The sequence below is a fragment of the Charadrius vociferus genome, unplaced genomic scaffold, assembly GCF_000708025.1.
Source record: "Charadrius vociferus isolate BGI_N301 unplaced genomic scaffold, ASM70802v2 scaffold195, whole genome shotgun sequence".
NCBI lineage: Eukaryota > Metazoa > Chordata > Aves > Charadriiformes > Charadriidae > Charadrius > Charadrius vociferus.
The window spans coordinates 4,042,153-4,065,084 of record NW_009648539.1 but is presented as its reverse complement, the minus strand read 5'-3'; the positions used below and the strand labels follow the sequence as shown (position 1 = coordinate 4,065,084).

The following is a 22,932-nucleotide window of genomic DNA, read 5'->3' as shown; positions in this document are numbered from 1 at the left end:
AAAAAAAAAAAAAAAAAATATTTTTTTCATTTAATTTTTTCCCCAAGAAGGTAAATCAACGAAGAAAACACGGGAAAAGGCAGCGTTTGGTTCAGTGGTTTATTTTCTCTAGCACGCAGCAATACAGTAACAGCTACCGTGATCATATATGGACCAAAAAAAAAAAAAAAATCTTTTCAATAACCACACGTTTCACAAAAACATCTTTTTGCTTCTTGCTTGTGGCAAAGAGAAGGACCCAGTTTTTCCACAGAAACTGTAACGATGCCGGTCTCTCCCAGTTGAGGCAGCAGGAGAGCTGCTGTGAATTACACTTCAGCCCTCACCGTATTTTAAATGCAATGTCCCACCAGACATTTGGCATCACTCTGAGGTGCCCCGGCCACAACGGGGCAGGGAAAGGGTCCCGGAACCGCAGGTGAGAACTTCCACACCTTTGTTTTGACTCTCGCTGCATACAGTAACTGCACACGACACCTTTTCAGGCCAAAAGCTTAAGAACACATTACAAAGAAAACAACTTTGAGTCCAGCATTGTTTGCCTACTCTGCTTACCTGCACCTAGCACAGGCACAAAATAAGGCAGCTGTAACAGCTTGTAGAATTAAGGTCTGTACCATAATTAAGATACAGATGGATACACAAGACAGACACACTTCCATTTACCTGCTGGAATAGCCGGGCATGTTACAAACTGCTGCAGAAAAATATATGCAGAACACCAAAGGGCTGCTCAGAGGCCTCTGCCCCATCCGTTTGCCAAACCACAAGTATTTTCAATGCGAGTACATTGCTACAGATGCAGTTTACTTTATAAGGCTGAGAAACTAAAACAAAAAAAACCACCCAACCTGTTGTCATCTTGCTGGTACAAGCCTACAGGAGATTTCACTCTACAGTCTTTTCAACTAGTAGTTTGGACAGCTGTCCATAATGGACATCTCTCCACCAAGCATTAAAGAGCCACAGAATGGGTGGGATGTGCTCCTGCCTCGCTTACCCAGCCACTTCTGCCCACATGCTCTAAAGGCGGTTTATTTTTCAGGTTGTTACTTTAACAATGCGTACCGATACGCACATATTTTAATGTCAGTTGATTACATCAAACACCAGCCAAGAACTGACTGAAACTTGTAGATTTATCTCCATCGTTTAATCACTGATCTTAAAAATCCCTTGGGCAACAAGCCTGCTTCCCATTTCACACCCACCACCCAGGCAAGAAAATCCCAGCTGAACAAGCAGCTGTGAAGGCTGCAGGCTAACAGAAACCATGAGTAAAAAACTCAAAGTGAACTGAGGTGGGACCCATCCAAGTCCAAAATCCCTCATAACCAAGGAGATGGCACAGGCCCGATTTCTTTAAGGGCTGAGGGTGCAGGACAGAAGGAGAAAGACCCACGGGCTACAGCCCACGCAATTTATGGTGGCTTCCCAGACCCCCGCTAAACACAGTACCCAAGCCCTACAAAACCCACTAGGATGCAGTGATGTCACATCTCAGACACCTCATCTCAGCGGAACAGCGCTGTGATGAGAGGTTTGGAGGGAAGGGGAAGTGAAGCCGTACTGAGGGTTTTTTCCCCAGGAATTCACCTTGCTCGTGGGGAGCAGTACAGGAGCACAAACTGAGGCGCATCAGCTCCCGTGGTGACCAGCACCATCACCCCCAGCAAAGGCAAGAGTCATTTACACAGGTCAGGGTCAAGTCAGACCACTCCAAAGAGAGGCACGTTCAACTGCAACAGATACATCAGGAAGAGACTGCCAAAGGAAAAGCAGCCACGTTTTGGAAAATCTGGAATGAGGTGGGACTGCCAAGGTGGGAGGTCAGTACAGGAAAAGGCATGAAAAATTCAGTTTTGGCAGGTTCAATGTGTGTCTGTGTTGGGGTAGGGTTGAGTTTTCTGTTTTCCTAAAGAAAGCTGGGACATGCATACACCAGAAACTGAACAGCTTTCGATGAGCCAAAGATTCTGGTATCTGAGCAAAGGAAAGATGAGGATCAGCAGCTGTGTTTTAGCCATCGTTTTAGCTACAAAGTGAGGAAGTGGTTATAGCACAGGTAAGGGCAGAAGTGTCATAGGAATTTAGATCCTTTGAAAAAAAAAAAAATAGAAGTTACCATCTCTTCAGAGACACAGAAGCAATGGGGAGATGTATATCCATTTTTCATCATAGTCACAGATACTACCAATTCAAGTTTGGGAACAGTGGAATACAACTGCTGTAACAGAGTAAAAACAGCACAAGATGCATGATCAAAGGAGATGCTATGAAAATTCAGCAGATGGCTACCGTACCACAGCATGACTCTTCTGCACCTCAAGTTGAGGAACTCCTCTGGCAGACTGCATCCGCCCTTTGTTCAGAGCTGTGCTTCTAACAGTAGTCCAGAGATTTAATCAAAATGCAACAGCATAGAATAAAAGAAACACAAACTGTAAAGTGCTTGATGAAGGGAAGGAATGCTTTTGTCAGTGTTCTTGTTAGAGATGAAAGCCCAGCACCAGAGCAGTTTGTAGCGATGGAAAGTATGTCGGGGAGAAGAAAATGAGTGCTTCCAAGAGAGAAGTTTGTTCTTCTCTCCTCCACACAGCTGCTCACCAAGCAAAGACAGATACAGGTGCATACACAGGCAGATCGGGGGGAGCTGATGAGACCCACCACAGCTTAGTGCTCCCCTCAAGATGCATCAGCAGAGCTGAAGGAAGTATACCTTTCCCTACCCCCGACTTCGAAGGAGACAGGGAACAGGATTTCATCACTGTGGAAAGATGAGCAGATCTCAGTCTTGTTAACCTGAGGAAAGACTGAAGGAGGAGGAAAAGCCAAGATTCCACTGTTTGCAGAAACTCCTGCAATCTCCATTTCTTAACTAGCTAAAAAACCAAAACAAACCCACCAACCAAAACACAAACCTCAATTCATTCCAAACATCTATTTCTGAGGCAATACAGTCGTTTTTGCTTTCTGACTGTTTTAACCTGTTAGACACAGTATTATCAAACACTTCCTCTTTGTTCAAGCTTTTTATTCAGTTGATGATGTGAAGCAGTGGTAAAGTTGAATCAGAAATAAGTTCTAATTGGTTTATCTCTGGGATTTTTAAAGCTAGCTAGGTAAGTTACTACAGTTCTGTTACTTATTCATTATCTAGAAGTTGTTTAAAGTTTAGCTTTCCTGAAAATGAGGAATTTATTTATTTTGCCATTGTCTTTTTCATCCTTCTCCATCCTTCAGTTACTTTCAGAGTGATTAGAATATTAAGACACTTATAATTATCCTTAATATGCTGCTTCCCAATATATGCTGTCAAAGAAATTTTGCTGTTCTAGATTTCTCAGCTTTAGTTGTTGCAAAGAACATAACTGTTTTGCAAGCACAGGTTTGTGTGCAATCACACTGAACTAGAGGTAGTCAGCCCTCCCACTCCAGCTCATTTCCCAAAGTAAATCAACACTTAAGGAAATTGCTGAGGTGACTATTTGTCTCAGCCTGTAGCACTCCTCCCCTTGATGACTTTATATACCTTTGCTATTTCAGGCAGCATAAGTGGGATATAGGACTACTTATAAGTCTTTTTGACGCAATTTACATATTTTAGAGCTAGATCTATGCTCATACAATCTAATAGCTGTACTTTCATTGCTAATTTGAGAAATCGGTGAAGAGCAACTCACATCAGAAGGGACGAAACAAGGAAAACATTTGGTGCAAACACTTAAAGTGGGATTACACAAGAATTTGTTTGAAGTAGAAACCAGTTGGAACAAGACAAAGAAACCACAAGCTATTGAGAGAAGAACCACCGCAAAAAGGATGAAGTGGACTCATCTGCCACTCCGTGTAAACTAGGTGGATGCAGAACAGACATTTCTACGAAGATAACCATATCCTACCCACTACAGGTGTTTTTTTTTTTTCTTGTTTTACACTGTTCACTGTGCTTTGTATCCACTGATTTTGATTGTGCTAAAATAAAACCACTGTCATTTCTTCAAACCAACAAAACCATTGAAGTAAAAAAAAATGTTCCATATAATTACATACAGTAAATAAATTTACTACAAAAAACAAACCCCTAACCTCCCAGACAATACTCCTTTAATAGATTTGGCACTTTCACCATGTTTTACTAAGTAAAACTTTCCACGGTACCATATGCAATACTAAATCCTAAGTAAAAAAAAAAAGCCAACACCTTAGTGTCCAGTTCTATCAGGGGAAAAAGGGAGGGACACAACAACAAAGCACATCAATAAAAATATCTAGTCTATATCAAACGTACCTTTTCATTAAGGAATTTAATAGAAAAAAACCTACCACTTATAATTTAACACCAAGCTGTCTTCCTGGCAACCTACAGGTTTATGCTGAATACAATCTTATGTTCAAATACAGAGATAAGCAGCATTATCCCAAAACCCAACAGAATCCCAGCGTTCTGTAACAGGAAGTATCCCCAGCGGCTACATCCATGATCACTGGCATCATTGTGGAGCATTTCAGGCACCTAAATAAATGAGAAAGCATTAAATGCCTTCAAAATAAACAGTTGCTTCAAACCCAGTTCTTCAACCATAAAGCATAAGGTAGCAGACTCTTACTCCTCTGGTCTTTCCTGTTGACGGGATTAACACTACTCCTCGAATTAGGAGTCACTCAACATGAACAACACAATCAGAGTCTACTTTCATATTTAGAGACTGTAATGTTCTAATTACTGTTTTCATGATAATTATGCTGATGTCTTAATCATATCCTGAGTAAATTGCTGACTTATTTACCAACTGATTTAATCAAGCCACACCAAGAATTTTATTCTTAAGATAGTTAAGCTTTCACTACTTTGTACTTCCATACAAACACAATTCTGAGGTACAATACAGGTTTTAATACAATTCTGTCTTCATCCCAAGAAGCAGTAATGATTTAATGCAAAAGCCGAAGCACATTTGATGGAGCCGAGTGTGCAACTTGCAGTCTTACTGGCTATCTGCTATTCCAGCCATTGTCAGAAGCAAATTTTTTACTCTACTTCTGCTGTTAACTGCTTCTGTTTCACAACTAAGGGAGAAATTCTCTGTTCCTACAGTAATCTAAAAAAAAGCGATCTTCCATCTGAACATTTAACTGAGCACTTACACTGCGTAGTCATCAGCACATTCAAGCACAGAAAGAGGTAATTGAGGGGAAAAAAGATGGAAGAATTTGAGATCAAAATATAATTAGGATTAATTCTTAAATGATGTTATATAAATTCAAGTAGGTCTAGCTACTTACCATATCCACAAGAGCCACATACATGAACAAGCCAGCAGTAAGTGCAAATATCCACATTGAAACATTGTCTGCATAATGACCGATAAGAATCCCAGTGGCCATTCCAAGATAGGCCAGCATAGCGGACAGAGCATTATAAAGCACAGCTTGCTTGACAGTCATACCAGCTTTTAGAAGTACAGCAAAATCTCCTATGACAGGGGGAAAAAAAACAAAAAAAGTTCTCATCCTCAGGTAACTATTTCAGTAGTCATGAGTTCTCCTCTTACTTACAAGATTAAAAAGCTATTTTTATGCTGTCATCTGTCTTATTTTTTTTCCTTCATAAAATCAGAAGTCATTGGCGGACAGAAAATTAAACAGCGCACATGAACAACACAGCAGCAAACATTGTAAGTTTAGAACTTACTAAGACTTAAAGTCTTAGGATTTTTGGAAGAAACAGTTTTTCATGTAGTTTGCGTTTGAACCAACACTGTAAAATACTGCAGTACCTGATATGCATGAGCATTCTAAAGAATTTTCAAAAATAAATATTCCTACTTAATTGCATAAAGCAATTGCATAAAGCAAATATTCACACTTAATTGCATAAAGCAATGGTGATGATTCCATTTATTATCCTTTAACTGCTCTTTGTACTTTAAGTCTAGCTGTTTCCTAAGTTTAGAAATAATTTCTTTACTAATTTCTGTAAGTGATCCTTAAGATCTTATTTTACTTGAAGGAATGATGGACTACCAGCCAGAAACAGGCTGTCCATCCTTCAGAACAGATTTTTTTGTTGTTGTTCAGACAAATTATATCTAAAACAGTAAAATAATATAAGCTTATTATTTGGAAATAAAATGGATGCTGTATAAAAATGTAGGTTATCTCCAGTTAAAGTAAACAAAAGCAATCTTCAAAGCCAAGTTGAGTAATTTGTTACAACAGCTTTTCCCACAAGATATTGCAATTAAAATGAACTGGTATATTATAAACACTGTTGAGCATTAGCAACAGAATGTTCCAATTTTATCCTCAGCTAGCTTCAGCTAGCCCCATGTTTCAGTATTCCTATGCCACTTCATGTCCTCTGTTAAAGAAAGTATTTCTATCAAGTTTTCTGCGCCGATTAAAAAAGCATGACTTAATTTTTAGATTCAAATGTCCTGTTGGTTTTGGAAGCAAGAAAAATATTTTAAAATTTATCAGATTCATAACATGAATTTTGTATATTTGTACTAACAACATTTAGTACATGTAATTAATACAAGTTTGACGACTTCCATGGAACTAATATTAAGATGAACAGGACTCAATTCCTCCCACATCATAAAACCAGTATGTTTTCTCCAGAGTAATGTATTTCTGTATAACGTTATTGTACGGACAGACAAATTATCACACTGTTTAATAACTAGTTGGACGTATACACATACTGGTTTACAAGCTCCATTAAATTAAGTTGAACATTCAGCTTTCTAGGGAATTAAACCCTAAAAAAGTGCAAGCAAACTGTTCTTTCCTCATTCTATACACCAAGTATGACTGTGGCCATGACGGCAAAGAAAGAAATACCAGTCACACATTCAAAATGATGCGACAATTGGAACAATCAGTTTCATTCCAAGTTAAACTAAGCAGCTACATCCTGTTCTCACAAGCTGCCCTGCAAAAGGGCCAAATATTGCAACATCGGACACATGCACTCCCATGAGAAATTATGGTAATGAATTTAAATATCACTTAAGCTTGGAAGATAAATTATTTCTAGGAAAGATTTATAAAGAGTTCCAAGTTTAAATTAAAGACTAATTTTGACCTTTTAACAGCACAAACACAAGAATAAAATTAAACAGAGATGTGAGAAGGGCAAGTTCTGACATGCATTCTCCTGCAATTCACAATTTATGTTGTTAAGGAGAATAAAAACTACAACCGAACTATACAGAACAAGTTGTAAGTAACTGCAAAAGGCACTGAGTTTTAAACAAAGCAGCTGAAAGATTTAGATTTTTATAAAGAAGATTAATTGAATTAATCAATAAAACAGTTCTTAAATAAGTTAAAAGTATTCCTGAGTAGACAATCTGACACGGATGAAGTTTTCTGATCAAATTTTATTGTGCCACAGAATAAAATCACTGATAATTTTCCAAAGCACACCTGTAAGCACCTATACCTGCACCATATGGAAATACTGGGGTCTTACCTAGTTCATGAGGTAACTCATGGCAAAATACAGCCACAGAAGTGCTTAAACCACTAGATAACCCTTCAGTAAAGGCTGCTCCTACAAAGAGACAGGAAAAAACACACCAAACATTACTGCATATTCGGACATTAAGTGCAGAAGCACTGAATCTGGTACAAGAATACACGACAGGCATACTAGTTTAAGTATTTGTTTCCTTATGCTTGTGGAAGCATTTAAACTTTAACTGAACAGTTGTTGATTACAATTCATAAGTTTCCAAATCAGAAGCAATGTAGTAGTATTCTCAAATTAAAGCAAATCAAATTTCACTATCTTATTTCTGAACTGGGCCCTATGCCTTTCAACAACACAACCTTGCCCAGAGAGGTGTAATAAATGAAAATGTTGTTAGAAAAGACATTTTAAAGATACAAAAGGAAGAAGGCAGCTCAACTGCCTCAGAGTCAGTCACTGGAAAAAGGGAAACCAATTCAACAGTAAGAGAGGCTATATAGTCACATGAAATCAGCAGTGAAGATTGTGAGTTCTAGACAGCTTGCACATAAGTGAACTATCAGACCTTAAGTGGAGAGAAAAAAAAACACCACACAAAAACCCTTAAACTAGTTCAACAGTCCTTATCTTGTTTTCTCCACTCCTCCTGTTGCTATTTTTCTTATTTGCCAGCAGCTCAGGAGGAAGCAGCACGCAGCAGGGCTGAAGAGCTGAACCACAACTCACACACAGCAGGGGATGTCCCCACCTGCATGGAGAGACTCCCCAAAGGGTGCAGCAGAACCACATCCAGCTTCCTCTTCAGCTGCTACCAGGAGCATGCCAGCAAACAAGGTGCTGCCAACCAACAGCCAAAAGAAGCATAAGGCCATGTCACAGTAGTTGGCATGCAAGGGACCCAGCAGTACTGCTCGCAGAGGAAGAGCTACAACATCAACGAGACCACAGGAGACAACCCCTTCTCTCCGCTGAGGTTGCTACTCCCAGTACTCCAGCAGCCTCTACCCAGATGTAACTCATGAGGGTGGACACTGCTGTCCACAATTTCAGCTGCAAGAAGTGACTCATGCTCCTTCCCTGCAGTGAGGGCAACAGCAACCTTACCTCTGGGGTGCATGCTGTAGCACCCAGTGAAGGCGATGCAAGAAGTAGTGAGCAGGCATCTTTGGATGAGCAATAGCAAACAGGGGGTTGACAGAGTCTTCAGAAAAGATTCTACAGACGCAAAAGGCCAAGCCCCTTCAGACTAAAGAGGAAGGCAGGACCAAAGCAGCGCTGGAACAGGAAATGTGAACTCCCAGATGGGTAAAATTTGAAAATAGTGAAGCCTGGCAAAAGGAAGAACCCTCTGCCCCCAGCAGCAGCTGCTAATCTAAAGGACATGGTCACAACCCTGGACACAGTGAGATAAATGAGTTCTGCGCAGCCCAGAATGTTTGTTCAGCAAATCAGATTAGGGCCAGCAATACAAAATGAAATAAAAGATTTTTAGCGATAGGAGATTCCCTCTCATGCAGGATACAGGGCAGAGGCAGACCTGCTGACCAGAGCTACTGCCCAGGGATGTCTATTGCTTGCCCGGAGCCTGCCTGGATGATGCTGTAGAGACACCACCAAAACTTGTTTGGCCTGTGATGGATGAATGCAGACTGCCTAGAAGAGACAGAATAAAAGTCATGGGGGTTTTTTTGCGCCTTTCTACATAAAGGAGTTCCTTGACTACACAGAGCTCCAGTATAAAAACTACATATGAACGCAGTTCCTTGTGCTTATTGAGTCTCTTGGTCAAGATCAGAGTAACACTAGGAACACGGTTCCAAACCGCCCAACCAAGAAAACGCGGTGGATAAAGCTACCTGTGAACAACCACACAAGACATCACCCATTCATATGAGAGTTTTCAGCCGTGAAGGTAACAGCACTGGGTACACAATCCAGGATGTTCCTTAATTGTGTTGGCAATGATTTCCTGATACAAATGATGTAAAAGCCAGCCAGGATTAGAGTTCTGCTTGACCTGCTGCTCATAAACAAGGAAGACCTTATGGCAAATACAGCAAAAAAAAAAAAAAGGCATCTTGAGCTCCAGTGAGCATGAGGTAACTGAATTCAGAATACAGAAGAGTGGGAAAGGAAGAGGCAAAACTCAATACTCTAGATTTTAATGAAACAGACTGATTTATTTAAGGAATTGCAGGGTAAAACACCCTGGGAATCAGTCAAAGGGGAAAAGGTACCCAGAAGAGGTGGCTGATTTACACTGCGTGCTTAACAGTGTGCACAGACTTGCAAAAGAGGACACACCCAGCTGAGCAGATTGTGTCTTAATGAATTAAGACTCAAAAAGGAAGCAGACAAGAAATAAAAACACAGATTAGCAACAGGAAGATAAAAGTGATGGAACAAAAAGGAGGAAGACCAAAGCACAGCTGGAGCTAAGACTAACAAGACACCAAGGACAACAAGAAACATTTCTACAGGAATGCTAGCTGAGAAACAAAGTTCGGGAAAAATTTGGGTCTGTTGATGGATGGGGAAGGGAACCAAGCAGTAGACATAAAAAGAGGCTCAACCACCAGCACCACCTTCACCTCAGTTTTCATAGACAAAGCCAGATCCTGGATACCAGTAACATTCCAGGAATAGAGGGACAGTGAACAACAGAGAAGCAACAGTTTAGAGCCATGGCTATGGAAGGCCCCTGTGGAACTCTGAGAAAAGGATAACATTATTCCCATCATTAAGAAAGGTGAAGAAAAGCACCCAGGGAACACTCAGCCTCACTTCAGTTCCTGGAAAGATCATGTTGGCTATCCTCTTCAAATCCCTCTCCAAATGCTTGACCCAGTTTGATGAAATAACTGACTACAGAGATGACAGAAGCAGTGAAAATAACAGAACTTGACTTTAGTAGAATTTCTGACACTATCTCCTACACCAGTCTCATCTGGGAGCAGAGGAAATACAGGCTTGACAGATGATCGCACATTGGCTGGACTGCTGGGCTCGATGCTGGGTAGTAACAAGTAGAGTTCACCAGGACAAATACTGTGATCCATTTTCTTTAATATCTTCACTGGCCTCAAGTTGCGCCAGGGGAGATTTAGATAAGATGTTAGGAAAAATTTATTCACTGAAAGATTTGTGAAGCATTGGAACAGGCTGCCCAGAGAAGCGTGCTCTCATTGCAAGTACAGTGAACCACAAACTGTGTAGTCTTAGGAGAAGCAAGGCCAGCAGACTAAGTTATCCCCCTCTGCTAAGCACTGGTGAGGCTGTTCCTAGGATTCCCTGTCCACTTCAGAATGTCCCAGTTCAAGGTGGATGTGAGTACTGTCCAACAGAGGCTGACAGGATGATCAGAGGTCTACAGCATAAGGCCTAAATGCTTGAGCGAGCCAGGTATATTTAACCTCTCTACCAGACTAAGGGGTGGTCTAACAGCAGCTTGTAAGTACCTTTAGTGCAGTCACAAATATGAAGGAGCTTAAGTCTTCAAAGTGGTGACAGATGACATAAGAAGGAGAGGCTGCAAATGACAACTTGGGAGCTTTGGGATGGACATAAAAAAAGACTTTATTAAGAGACGGTAGTGCAAGACTAGAAGAGGTCAGCCACAGATGTGGTGTGATGTCCCCATCTGTGGGGGCTTCCAAGGCTTGGCTGTGTACAGCACCACAACTGACCCACTCTAGTGTTCCCAAGACCTACTTCAAGCAGAGGGTTCAACTAGATGACCTCTAGAGGTCACCCATTTCTCTCGCTATTTGTGAAGTCCAATTCAGAGATGCACAGCACGCAAGACAAAGGGTATTTTGACTTAAGCCCTCAGCAGAAGTGATTTTCACTGCAATCCAAAACATCGTCAAGGAGGCCGCACAGTAATGATCAGGTAAGTGACAGGAGTTACTGCTGCCTGACTAGCGAAAGAGGTTATAGTGAACACTATCAATCTTTTCTAGGTATCGGTCTGCTTTCCCCACTTCCAAACAGAGCTTTATATTTCTGGAGGCAGATTTTTGAGACAGACAGGATAGCTACAAGTTAACTGCTACTAAGACAGGAGAATTCATCAGCATTCAATTGGACTTCTGTTTGATGAGACTAGATAAGTAGAGGAAGGCAGAAGGTAATTACCTTCTCCCATGTCTGCATCCTCAATAATCTACAAGTTCCTCTATATTACTGTCTCTATACAATGTTTTCCCAGTCTTATCACTTATTAGAGGAAAACTAAAAATGCAAGAATCCAGCTTAATCACACACGGTAAATCTAATTTTGGGACCACAAAGGCAAGCCAAAGAAAACCTGACTGCTTTGCGAAGTACCTGGGTGGCTGATATGGCAGTATACTGTACAGATACATAGCAACCAAAGTACAGGCTTAAATAACAGAAATATCTATTTTTATTTTTTACTGCTAAAAAGATGTCTTGAAACATTCACAAATTGAAGACTACATTGATATATCTGGTATTACCCTCTCTCAAGAAGTTGATTTAATAATAGTGTCATGGTATCTTAAAATATACTTTTAAGACATCACTTCTCAAAAAAGAGCTAAAGAAAAAATAGATTTACAAGATTAGTGTAAAAATAGATTTCTGCACTTCAGTTATTTAGTTGAAGCGACACAGAAAAGTTCAAATTGCAAAAGATCATTTTGTACGAATTAGCTGCAACTATTCCATGCTTTAATAAAAAGATAAGTACTTTTGAGTCTTATTCCTACATAACTAGCACAACAGGTTTGCGGAAAACTATGAATAACAAATCACATGAAGTTAACTTAGTGAAGGGTTACTCTGGCTAAAGCTATCTTCACAGAACCATTCACATTTTCATTTAAATACCGGGAAAATACCATACAAGTACTTCTGGCATTTTCACAACATCAAATCAATGTTTTTCCGTAATACTTTTGAGCACACCCAGAACTGAAGGAAACCCACATTTCCATTACCCTGAACAAGCTACACAGCAGGACTTCTAGAAGCTATTGCTCTCACTTGTTCAATAAGTCTTTATTAACCTTCCTCATACTTTTCCCTTCATAACTATAAATTCATAGCTCCTTCCCAAATCTCCCTAATGCTGAGGTAATTGATTCTGCGTGTCATTTATATGCAAATCCTCTTCCTTCTACCACATTTTCACTACTGATCTGATCAGAAATTTACATTCTGTGCTTCAACTTTCATGAAAAGTAAGATTAAAATCATAAGGTCTCTTTTCACATTATACTATTGACTGAATCTGAACAACTCTTAAGTACTGCTGTGAGAAAATAGTTGTTATTATTGGGTTTTCTCCTCAAACAGGAATGAACTTGTTTTTACAATAAAATTTACAGGAAGACTGATACTGCTGAACTGACCCCAGAATGCTATACAAGCAGAAAATGAATCCAATACCTGTAAGGTTAGTCTTAAATATTAAAGTCAAGATTATGAAGGACTAGCACAAGAACTGAGGATTACTGATTTGACCTCACTTTCTATAAATTTAAAAGGTTAAAGTAAGTTAACACACCTGGAGTCTAGCTCTCCTTCTAGAAATAAAAGAAGGGAGTTTCCAAACCTGACCTCCCAGCCAGAAGTCCAAAACATAATATTCAATCTGTTATTTTTGTGATAAAGAAATATTTTCACTGAAGCATTGTCAAAAAAGACTGAACAACTACAACATGTAAGGGAAAAACAGGGACACAAACAAAAAAAGGAACAAAAAGCTAAGTGTTCCAATTACAAGTAAAATAACTGTTTATACCAGTTTAAATTTAAGACACAAAAAATGGACTATTACATTCAATTTTAAGAATAAGTTTTTGAGTAGAGTATGACTGGTGTTTAATAATTTTTTTTAAATACTTTTTAAAGAAGAGATGCTGAGCCTGTTTTGAGTACAGCACACTAAGCATCTGAAGAAATCTACTTATGCTATACTCCTTTAATTGATATAGACACTCTTAATCCAAAAATCTAAATAAAGGCAACGTATAGTGACTTTATTGGTATCTTCTCCATGAATCATATCTGAGATGTAATAGCTAACTAATGTCCTATCAATTAATGCCTCACACATTCCTAGGATACAAAAAGCAGCACAGACTGGAAGGTTAGTGCAAGCACTAGGAGGAACTGGAATGCTGCTCTTTAGTGGATAATAAGATCTGAGAATCGGGATGTGACAGGACTGCGATGCAAAAGTGTAAGAACACTTTAAAGAACACAATGCCTTAGACCAAATTCATTTTACGGTAAAAATGAATGCATACCCACCTCCCACAGCACAAAAATCACATGTACATAATGCCTAATCCATTTGGGTAACATTCAGGCTAAAGCAGACTGAAACCAGGTTCCCATCTTCCTACTGACCAATGCTGTGGGGAAACCTATACATGATGTATAACCAGGGCTCAGTAGAGGCAAAGCCAGATGTGCAAAATATAGAACCTGACCTTGCTGCATAACCAGTGAAGGTGGAGAGAAAAAAATACATAAAGAAGCCAGTGATACTAATGGCCTGACTGGAGTGCAAAAAACAGTTACTTTGTATGTGACCAAAACGACAAACTTACCTTAAAAAAAATTAGTAATAATTGCTGAGCACTTGCAGGCACTGAAATACATAGTCAGCTCTAAGCCCTAAACATTGTCTTATAAGCCTAGCCTTAGTTTTAAAAAATACTAGCTTTAGCTTTTTTAAAAGTAGACAAATAAACAAAGTATATAGCTTTCCTAAAGAAACATAAACCAGAAATTATGTGCTTACAAGTTATTTGTCACTCCAGGTTGTTAAAACTGGAGATTTTTCTCATTCATTCAGAGCTGCTATCAGATAAAAATTTAGGCTTCAAAGATCCACCACTAATTAGTTATGTTCCTTATAATAAGATAAGTGAGATAAAGAGATAAGTGACAGCAAGACAACTTCACTGTCCTCACATATAAAAAAAGCTGTGGTACCCAAGCTAACACTTACCAATTGCTAGGCCATCACTAAAATTGTGTAGTCCATCTCCCATAATCACCATCCATGCCAGAGTTGCTATCCCCGCATCCTTCAGTTCTTCACGTGAGTAGCGCTGACTGTGACTGTGGGGATGATGGTTCTGATGATGATGGTGATGCAGAATGTGATGGTAGTCATGGTGATGATGACTAAGATGATCTGTCTGTCCTAGAGTATCATGTAAGTGAGAATGACATTTGTTTCTACAGCCCCGGGATACATATTCATTGTCAACCTCCTCTTGATGAGAATGAGCTATCATCACTTCTTCTTCTTCTTGTACAGTTGGCTGCTGAGAAATGAAGGGCGATGGATCTTGAGAGTCTGTCCCTAGATAGCCCTCAGGCCCTGTTACAAAAACCCAGAGTATAATATTATACATTTTAAAAATGCCCTAGGAAGCAAAGATACAATGACCAAGTTGAGCAAGTGATGCAGTAAAGAAAAAATGAATAAGTCTAGAAGTTGAGACTGACACCCCAGCTTCTTGTACCAGAAGTTCTTCCCCCCCCAGGGTTTTCACAACTGTGGGTTTTTGGTTTTGTGGGGTTTTTTTGTTTGTTTGTTTAGTTTGTTTTTTTTTTTTCCTCACAACAGATTTGTGAGATAATTCCCAGTATTTCAAAGTAAGAAAAACCTTTTCATTTCTGTCCCCTGCAATGGAAGCAGTGCCTACATTATGGCCACAAATGCTCCTAAGAGGTACAAAAGCTTTTAATCTGAGACCCAGTGCAATTTAAACACAACAGCATAAGGCTCTACGTCCCAGTTTCACATCATGAACACTGTTAGTTCAATTGCTTCAGAAAGACAAAGTGTCCGGAGAGCATATGCTATTTAGTCATCTTAGGGCTAAAGATTAGGAATGCAGAAGAGGATTACATTATAGATAATTGTGGAAACTCCTGTATTTCATATAAATACAGGAGCTTAAGTTCAAACATCTGAAAAATAAACACTCAAAAGTGGTTATCACAGGCCACGAAACATCCTCATATAAACATTAGTGGCACACTAAAATTAGTTATTTTAACTCCTAAAACTTGCAAAATTCTTCCCCTGCAATTAAATGAACAAATACACTTTTATTCTGCATTATCAACAAGTCTTTCATGAGTTATAAAATTATTCTGAAAAATAGAATGCCTCTTTTAGTTACAAGAGCTAACAAGTATCTAGTGAGGTGTGTTTTGGCTTACAGCATGATCACGTGATCATTTGCAGTCCAAATACCTCAACTAACCTCCAGGATTTTAGATTATCAACCTTATAAATAAATAAATACTTAAACTAACAAAATCCAGACTTAAGATACACAGAAATCTAAATAATAGATCACTTATATAACATCTAACAGTCTAAAGAGAAGTGTAGAAACCAGTAGGTACAGCTGTATTTGCAACAGACACAGCCAGAAAAGCTTCACAGAATGACTTCAACTTGTGCTGTTAAGTCCAGAATTAAAAGGCTTAAGGTTTCAAACCTGGGAATTCACTACCTCTAGCCTATCAATTATTTTTAAAGGAAAGCAGCAAATAGAGCTAGTTCTCTATGTATCAATGCACAGACAGGTTTTGTTTTGAAGAGAATTCAAGTAGTGATCCAACCTACAGTAAGAAGATCTATGAGCTGCCATCAGTCAGGTGGGGTTTTTTTTTTAAGAGTGCTTTCACAAAATAACTGCAATATTACTGAGACTTACGATCATCTGCATCTAACTTTTCTTCATTCGCTGAAAACTTCTTACTTTCTCCGTCATCTTCAGTTTTTTTCTTATTCCAAAAGAAAATACTGTAGTTATGAATATTTTACTTATTTTTTTTTTCAGGATATACATGAGCAACATTACAGTCACAACATTTATGCACCCTGCACAGAAAGAGGACAACACAGAAGCCATATAAAGAGCGCAAAAGAGGAACATTAGAAACTCAGCTAAGTACAGTAAGACAAGAAAGGTTCCACAGGAGGAAAAATAAAACCAAAAAAACCAAACAAAACCCCACATGTAAATCCCCACATAAATCCCCACATTTTTGTATAAGGAATAAGCAGAAGGGCTCGGCTCCTCTGAGAAGCAAAACACACCAAATACTGAGTAAAGGTTATTCCACTAATACTTTTCCACTGTAAAGTCAGTATAATTTTTTTCTAGTGTATTGAAGGAAAACCAAGTTAAGATGTCCAATCATTGCTTACTAATGTCTGTATCACAACAATTTACGATCAGTGACTCAGTATCTATAAGGCACAATTAGTCTAACGGGAGGTCTCTTCCCAGCGGCTGAGAGAAGGACACAGAAAAAACTTGCTTCGCTTGGAACTCTTCATGTCCTCTCTTAGCAAATAAAGTTAACTAGAGATAGGGAAAACAATCCTGTTGCTCGCAGTTATTTTAGCTTCAGTATAAACCCCACTAACACAACCTCCTGTGCCCAAAGCCAAAGAGCTTACATGGCATCTGCTCCAAGACTGCTGCCTTAATGACCAATTTAACAATGAAACTAAACAGTCATTGCAGTAGCCTAGAAATTAGCAATTTAAGCTCATTAATTAGTAGTTTACTAACCTTCTTCAAGCAAAGCTTAAGATATTGCCAGCCTTTACTGTATCTTTTTTACTCAGTTAACTTTTACATCATTGTTTCCTCCTGGCTACACTAGTCTTTAAAGAACTGTTACCAATAATTGGCAAGCTACCAACACGTATGACCTGCCAAATTCAGTTATCTACCTTCCACATTAAAAAACAGCATAGTAATCAAAGATGTATTGCTTTTCTTTTTTGGGGGGAGAGAAGGGGGCTTGGCAGACAGTATTTCCAAATGGTATGCTATCTAATGAAGTCCCTTTCTACAGTGTAGCTGGATGCTTATTTATGTAAGCACTTACTGCCACCCTTCTCTGTTTTGTGCAAGTGCCCCCTTCAACAGGGGTACAAAAACTGCACGAGGCCATCTTATTTAATCCAGTATGAGAATTAAAATAAAACCAGTTCAGATTGTTTTTTTACTTCCTTCTGACATCTCAGGGTGATTATATAACAAACAGTAACATTCTTAAATCACTCTGTTGAGACAAAGGGTGCAACTGGATATTTGCTTATTAAACAATTCACTGTGGTGACAAGCGTGTAACATATGTCTGGTTAAGGAAGTACTTCAGAGCTCTTCTGTAACAGAACCACAGAAAAAAAGTTATCATGTAGTTTAAAAGCATGTGTCACTAACAAATGAAATTATAACACTAATCAAGTCAGCAATCACTATTAAATCCAGACAAATATATGATACTCAAGTTTTTTTTATACGTGTATTCAGAAGTGATCATGCAATTCAATATAGCTTCAAAATAGTTCCTCTACCTTTTTCTTCTTGTCTTTAAACTGCTTTATTAAAGTGATCAAATGCTCCACTAGAAACATGAAATACAAGCCTCCAAGTGCTGTAAGTCCCTTCCATGTAGAATCCAAGTAAGCACTCTCCTCTGTACTTTGAAAAACAAGATGTTTGAACGTAGAGCCTTTGTGGTGTTCAAGCAGCGGTTTTTCGTGGTGATGGTGATGGTTTCCATGAGACTAAGGGGAGAACCAAATGGGGAAAATTATTATTCAAAAGAACCAATAACATAAGAAAAAGTTTTTTCCACATTCTTTTCCTCAAGTCTGAGGTCCAGACTTAAAAATTTTCATGGGGTAAATGCTCTGGATATAAACTCAAACAATTAGAAAAAAAAAATCTGTCGATAGGAAGAAACATTGCAAAGACACAGAGTAGGCCAGTATTCATCCTCTCATGGCAGCTATGTGCATACTGCTTAATACAAGATATACAACTGCCCCCACAAAAACTCCTGACACTGTCAAGGAAACTGCATTTTAAGCAGTAGTCACAGACAGCACACCAATGGCTTTCCCAGCTAAGACAGCTCATAGACTTCAAAGACCTTCTTCTACAAGGAACTTAGCAGTAATTTTCTTCTTTAAACAAAGTCTGACACTCTTCCCCTCCTCAATGGCTACTGGTGTGTTCAGAATAAAAAAAACAAACAAACTTCCGGGACACCTCACTCACACTTGTTTAGATTTACATAGCCTCACATAGCAAATGCAAAATTAACTGGAAGGAAGAAGAAGAACCCGATGAATTACAGGCCAGGGTCAGGAACCACCACAGGATTCTCAGTCCTTTCTATCCATCTTATCTGAAAGCTGGAAGAAGTTACCTTTTAGGGATGCGGGGGAGGCAGGGCGGTGGGAATGTCTGTTTAAGAGCTTCAATAAAGCTAGAAATTTAGTAATCATATTCCAATTTCATTGTCCGTATTACATAATAGCAATATGTAACTCCAAAGTCTATCAAGTCATGTTTTCACAGGACTTCAGAAATGCTTGATTCTGATAAAAAAATTACAATGGATAAGCAACCAACCTAAGTGGCCAAGAACAGAAAATGGTGGATTATGTATTCCACATTTAAAGTGTACAGTGAGCAATTCTGACTATTTCTAAAATTCATTAAACTGGAAAAAGAAAATAAAAGGGCAGCATTGCAATAAGTGACTAAAAACATTTACACAAAATTCTTGCATGCAAGGAACAGTAAGTGATTTCGCAGCATATATGACTAAGAACAAGAAACAGATTGGGGGATAATGGTGTTAAGTTATTACACTGTAAGGACTGTGAATAATACAAACAGTTCCAAATGGAAAGCCTTTCCATCCAATAATCTACCTTACAAGGTTGAGAAATGACTCACCAAATAGGTATTAATTAATAGGTATTAAAATTATCACTAAGTACAGACAGATGTCAAACTCTCTGCTTTGAGATAATGAATGAAACAGTAATTAATACTTACATGTGGAAGGAGATGTAAGAAAGCATCTCCACTCAAAGTCCCCACAGCCAATGCCACAAGAAAACTTAGAAGAAATTTGAAAAATACGCGATTCATCAGCGGTACCAATATAACACCCAATAAGGAAAGAAAACTAATGACGGAGATGGATATAAAGCCACCAATCCAAGCTGGTAAAAAAAAAAAAAAGAAGAAAGTAACAAGAATAAATAACAGCTGTATGAGATTGTTTGCTTAACATTCCTGTTATCAAACACTCCTGCTCATTCAATTCATAGGGTGTTAACAAATGGTATGCCATAAAGATTTCTCTCTAGATATGGACAAGCGCCAAAAGAAAATTACAAACTTCTTTCAACTTTGAAATAAGTTTCTCAAATTTATAACCAACATAAATGGGTTTCCAGTAAGCTTTTATTCCATGTTAAAAAAACAACCTACCTATTTGCAGAGAGTAACCTTTTGGAGGAGTTTCAGCTTTTTCACTAGTTGCATGGACTATGCAGTATTTGCCATCGATCTGATTAATAAGAGCTGGACAGAGGTAACTAAATTCTGTAGCAGTTAACAATACCTGAGTGCCTATTCCATGGGACTGCATTAGTTTTGACGCGCTGGAGCACTGTGGAAAGACACATGTGTTAAAGATTAACCAGAACCAATGTATCTCAAAAGGACTGCACATCCCATTTTAATTGAAATTCAGTGGCACATGAAAACAGGTGTATCAACAGTAATGAAAAAACTGGTAACAAACCAATTTAGTAAGAACTGTACCTCCATCCCACTTCTGGCCCAGAAAGCTAGTTTGGGAGTCCTGGTAGATGATGTATAATTATCACTCACTCTCAGCACAAGGGGGTCAAATGCTTTACTGTGCAAAGTTTTAGAGGCGCTCAGTTTTAAAGGAAGTAGTAACAAAGTTAAATAACTTTTTATAGAAGTGATTACTATGCAAAGTCTTGTACATAAGGTGTTCTGCATACGCTACCGCCAGTAAAGAGTTCCCCACTGTATGACCTACCGTCTTGCTGGGCTTAAATAACAGTAGTACTTCTGCTCTGACTGTGCACAACACAGTAGCAACTTATGAATCCAGCACCTACGATCACAGGCTGCACAACATCCGCTCTGAATTACCTGGCATGGCTGTACGTTAAGACCCCAGAGAGACACTTGCTTTTTAAAGCCTTTAGTGGAGAAGGATCTGATTGGGTAAGAAAACTGTCTACCACACAACTATAGACTTTAAGTAATAACATTTTGCAGCAATCTTTTTTACAGTTGGTCTTTACATACAATCTTAAAGAAGATAATGAGGGACAGGGTTGAAAGAAGGTGCCAGTTACTTCCCTGTAATTCTGTGCTATCTGCCATAAAATTACCTAACACTTGTAAGGCAGCTTCAAGAAGAGTGACAGTGTTTTAACTAGATTTTTCTTTTTTAACTTTCACCACATTATGAGGAAAACAAGACAGATTCTGGCTTTAAGGCAGAACAGCAAGATTTTAATCTGAAGTATTTTTAAATATTACGAAGAATGAAAAACAATATATAAATAATAAATCTATAAAACCAAAGGTATCTTTATACTTGATTAAAGTAGTCTTTCTTTTCAGGAAAAAATAAAAAATTAAAATTAACCAGATTGCATATATATTTTCCTTGGAGTTTGTGAACACAACAACATTCCTTCAAAATGTTAAGTTTCAAGGAAAGTTGTCTGTGTGTTTTGCTATCAGTACTGTTACACCACAAAGCTTGTACCCAATTAAATGATAAGCACCTGACAAATAAGCCATAACAACATTCCCAGTGCATCTGGACTCCCAAGAATCCAGTAGAATCAGTCTCACCTCTTGGGCATTTTGGTTTTTCAGTTTAGAATACAGGTAACTTCCTCTTTCCGATTCCTTCGGCGAAGTATGAGATTCATTTGGTTTGCTGTTAGCAAGCCAGCTTGCATTGCTGCCACCTGTGACATTAACAGCATTAGAGCTGGTCAGACCTAAACGACTAACCAGCTTGACTTCTCCAGGTTGCACATTCTGTAATTCAGAGTGACCACCTGTGGGAGTGGTGATGACAGATGCCGTTATTTCATTAACAGTGTTCTTGCTGCGTACAAAGTTCTGATGTTCTACAGTCTCTACTTTGTGAGATTCCTTTGAGTGACTGTTCCTGTGGTCTCTGTTCGCATCAGATTCACGGTTTGGACAAACAGTCTTCTCAGAGTTTTTACTCAATGAAACATGATTATGATGATGATGATGATCATGGTCATGATCGTGGTCTATTTTAATCCGTTTCATTTTATCTATACCTATGTTCTGGAGCAGTTTTCTAAACCCTTCCATCGACAGAGAGTTGTTTTCTCCATAACGATGAAAAAGTTCTTGAAGGTGAAACTTCTGTATTAATCCTGCTAAGTCAGTATTAATGCCAGCTGCCTTTTCTGGAAAAGTTCTCTCTGATGTATGTACAACAGTAGCTGTCTCCACTCCATGATGGTAACTTTCACACAGTAGTATGGAAAATGATACAAGGAAAGTGACCAATACTGTACTCTCCATTGCAGTTTCTTTTAGCAGTGAAAAAAGTAGGGAAAAAAAAAAAAAAAAGAAAATTTAAATTTGCATAAAACCGATCACATTTTCCTCGATAATAGATGTTCATAATTTGCTTAAACAACAAAAAAGAAACCCAAAAAACCCTGCTTAAAGTATCAATGCTGTAAGAGAAGAGCCATTTAAGTTTCTTACACATTCAGCATTTTTCCCAGATGCATGGCCTCAGGCAACAGGAGATGAAGCTGCATACCACAGTGAGGTCACTGGCTGTAAACACCCCCCCAGGTGTAAGCTTACCTTTGTTTAGCTTGGCCTGAGTCAGTTTTCTAACACAATCTAAACAATGAGAGCATCCTCAAGGGTGCAACAACTGAGTTCTAGGTCAGGCTTTTCTTGTGCTTAAAAGAAGCCTTATAATTTCACTCTTAGCAAGGAGTAAGTATTATAAATTACATGTTCCGGCTTAAAAATCATAAGTCCACGTTTTCCATCACTGGTTTCCCAGGGCTCTTGGCAAGCCAGCACTCCACAACAACAACAACAACAACAAAAATTATGCTGCTATGTTCTATCTGTGTTTTAACACTGCTATCCTACAGCTAGGCAGACAGACCACTGCTGTGGGCCAAGTGTTCACAGGCGCGAACGTTTATGTATACTATTCCATAAATACCCTAGCAAGGCCAGGAATTCACTGATGTTTAAAAACTAGCCTTGCACGCAGGACTATGCCGGAGGGCTGCCTCAGCCCCTCTTCAGGGAAGCACAGAAAACGGAACACAACGCAGGGAACGTCCCAGTTTCCAATAAGACGACGATCCGCCTTAAAACCCCAGCACCACCCCCGGGACCCGCGGCAGCACCGAGCGCTGGCGGTTCCCGTCCCAAACCGCACCGGCGGCGTCCCCAGAGCGCCCAGGCTGCGGCCTAGCCCTGGCCCCCAGCGAGCGCAGGGCCGGGGATGGGGGGGGCGGCCCCGGCCTTTTTCAGGCGCCGGCC

At 39.1% G+C, this 22,932-nt stretch overlaps 2 protein-coding genes across 2 annotated transcripts in view; both read right to left on the bottom strand.

The window, feature by feature from the left end:
• FAM206A (family with sequence similarity 206, member A) overlaps positions 1–686 on the bottom strand; it is a 5,114-nt gene extending 4,428 nt beyond the window's left edge. Inside the window, exon 1 of the mRNA XM_009885915.1 lies at positions 667–686. Coding sequence (XP_009884217.1) covers positions 667–686 — 20 coding nt within the window. The remainder of the gene's footprint in view (positions 1–666) is intronic.
• A 3,677-nt stretch (positions 687–4,363) lies between these two features.
• SLC39A6 (solute carrier family 39 (zinc transporter), member 6) lies at positions 4,364–21,936 on the bottom strand. The gene is made up of 9 exons (XM_009885892.1): positions 21,220–21,936; positions 19,804–19,984; positions 19,363–19,532; positions 17,865–18,077; positions 16,204–16,273; positions 14,472–14,849; positions 7,484–7,564; positions 5,287–5,477; positions 4,364–4,516 (listed from the first exon to the last, which is right to left on the bottom strand). The coding sequence occupies exons 1-9, from the start codon at positions 21,934–21,936 to the stop codon at positions 4,364–4,366; spliced, it is 2,154 nt and encodes a 717-aa protein (XP_009884194.1).
• Positions 21,937–22,932: the final 996 nt, after the last annotated feature.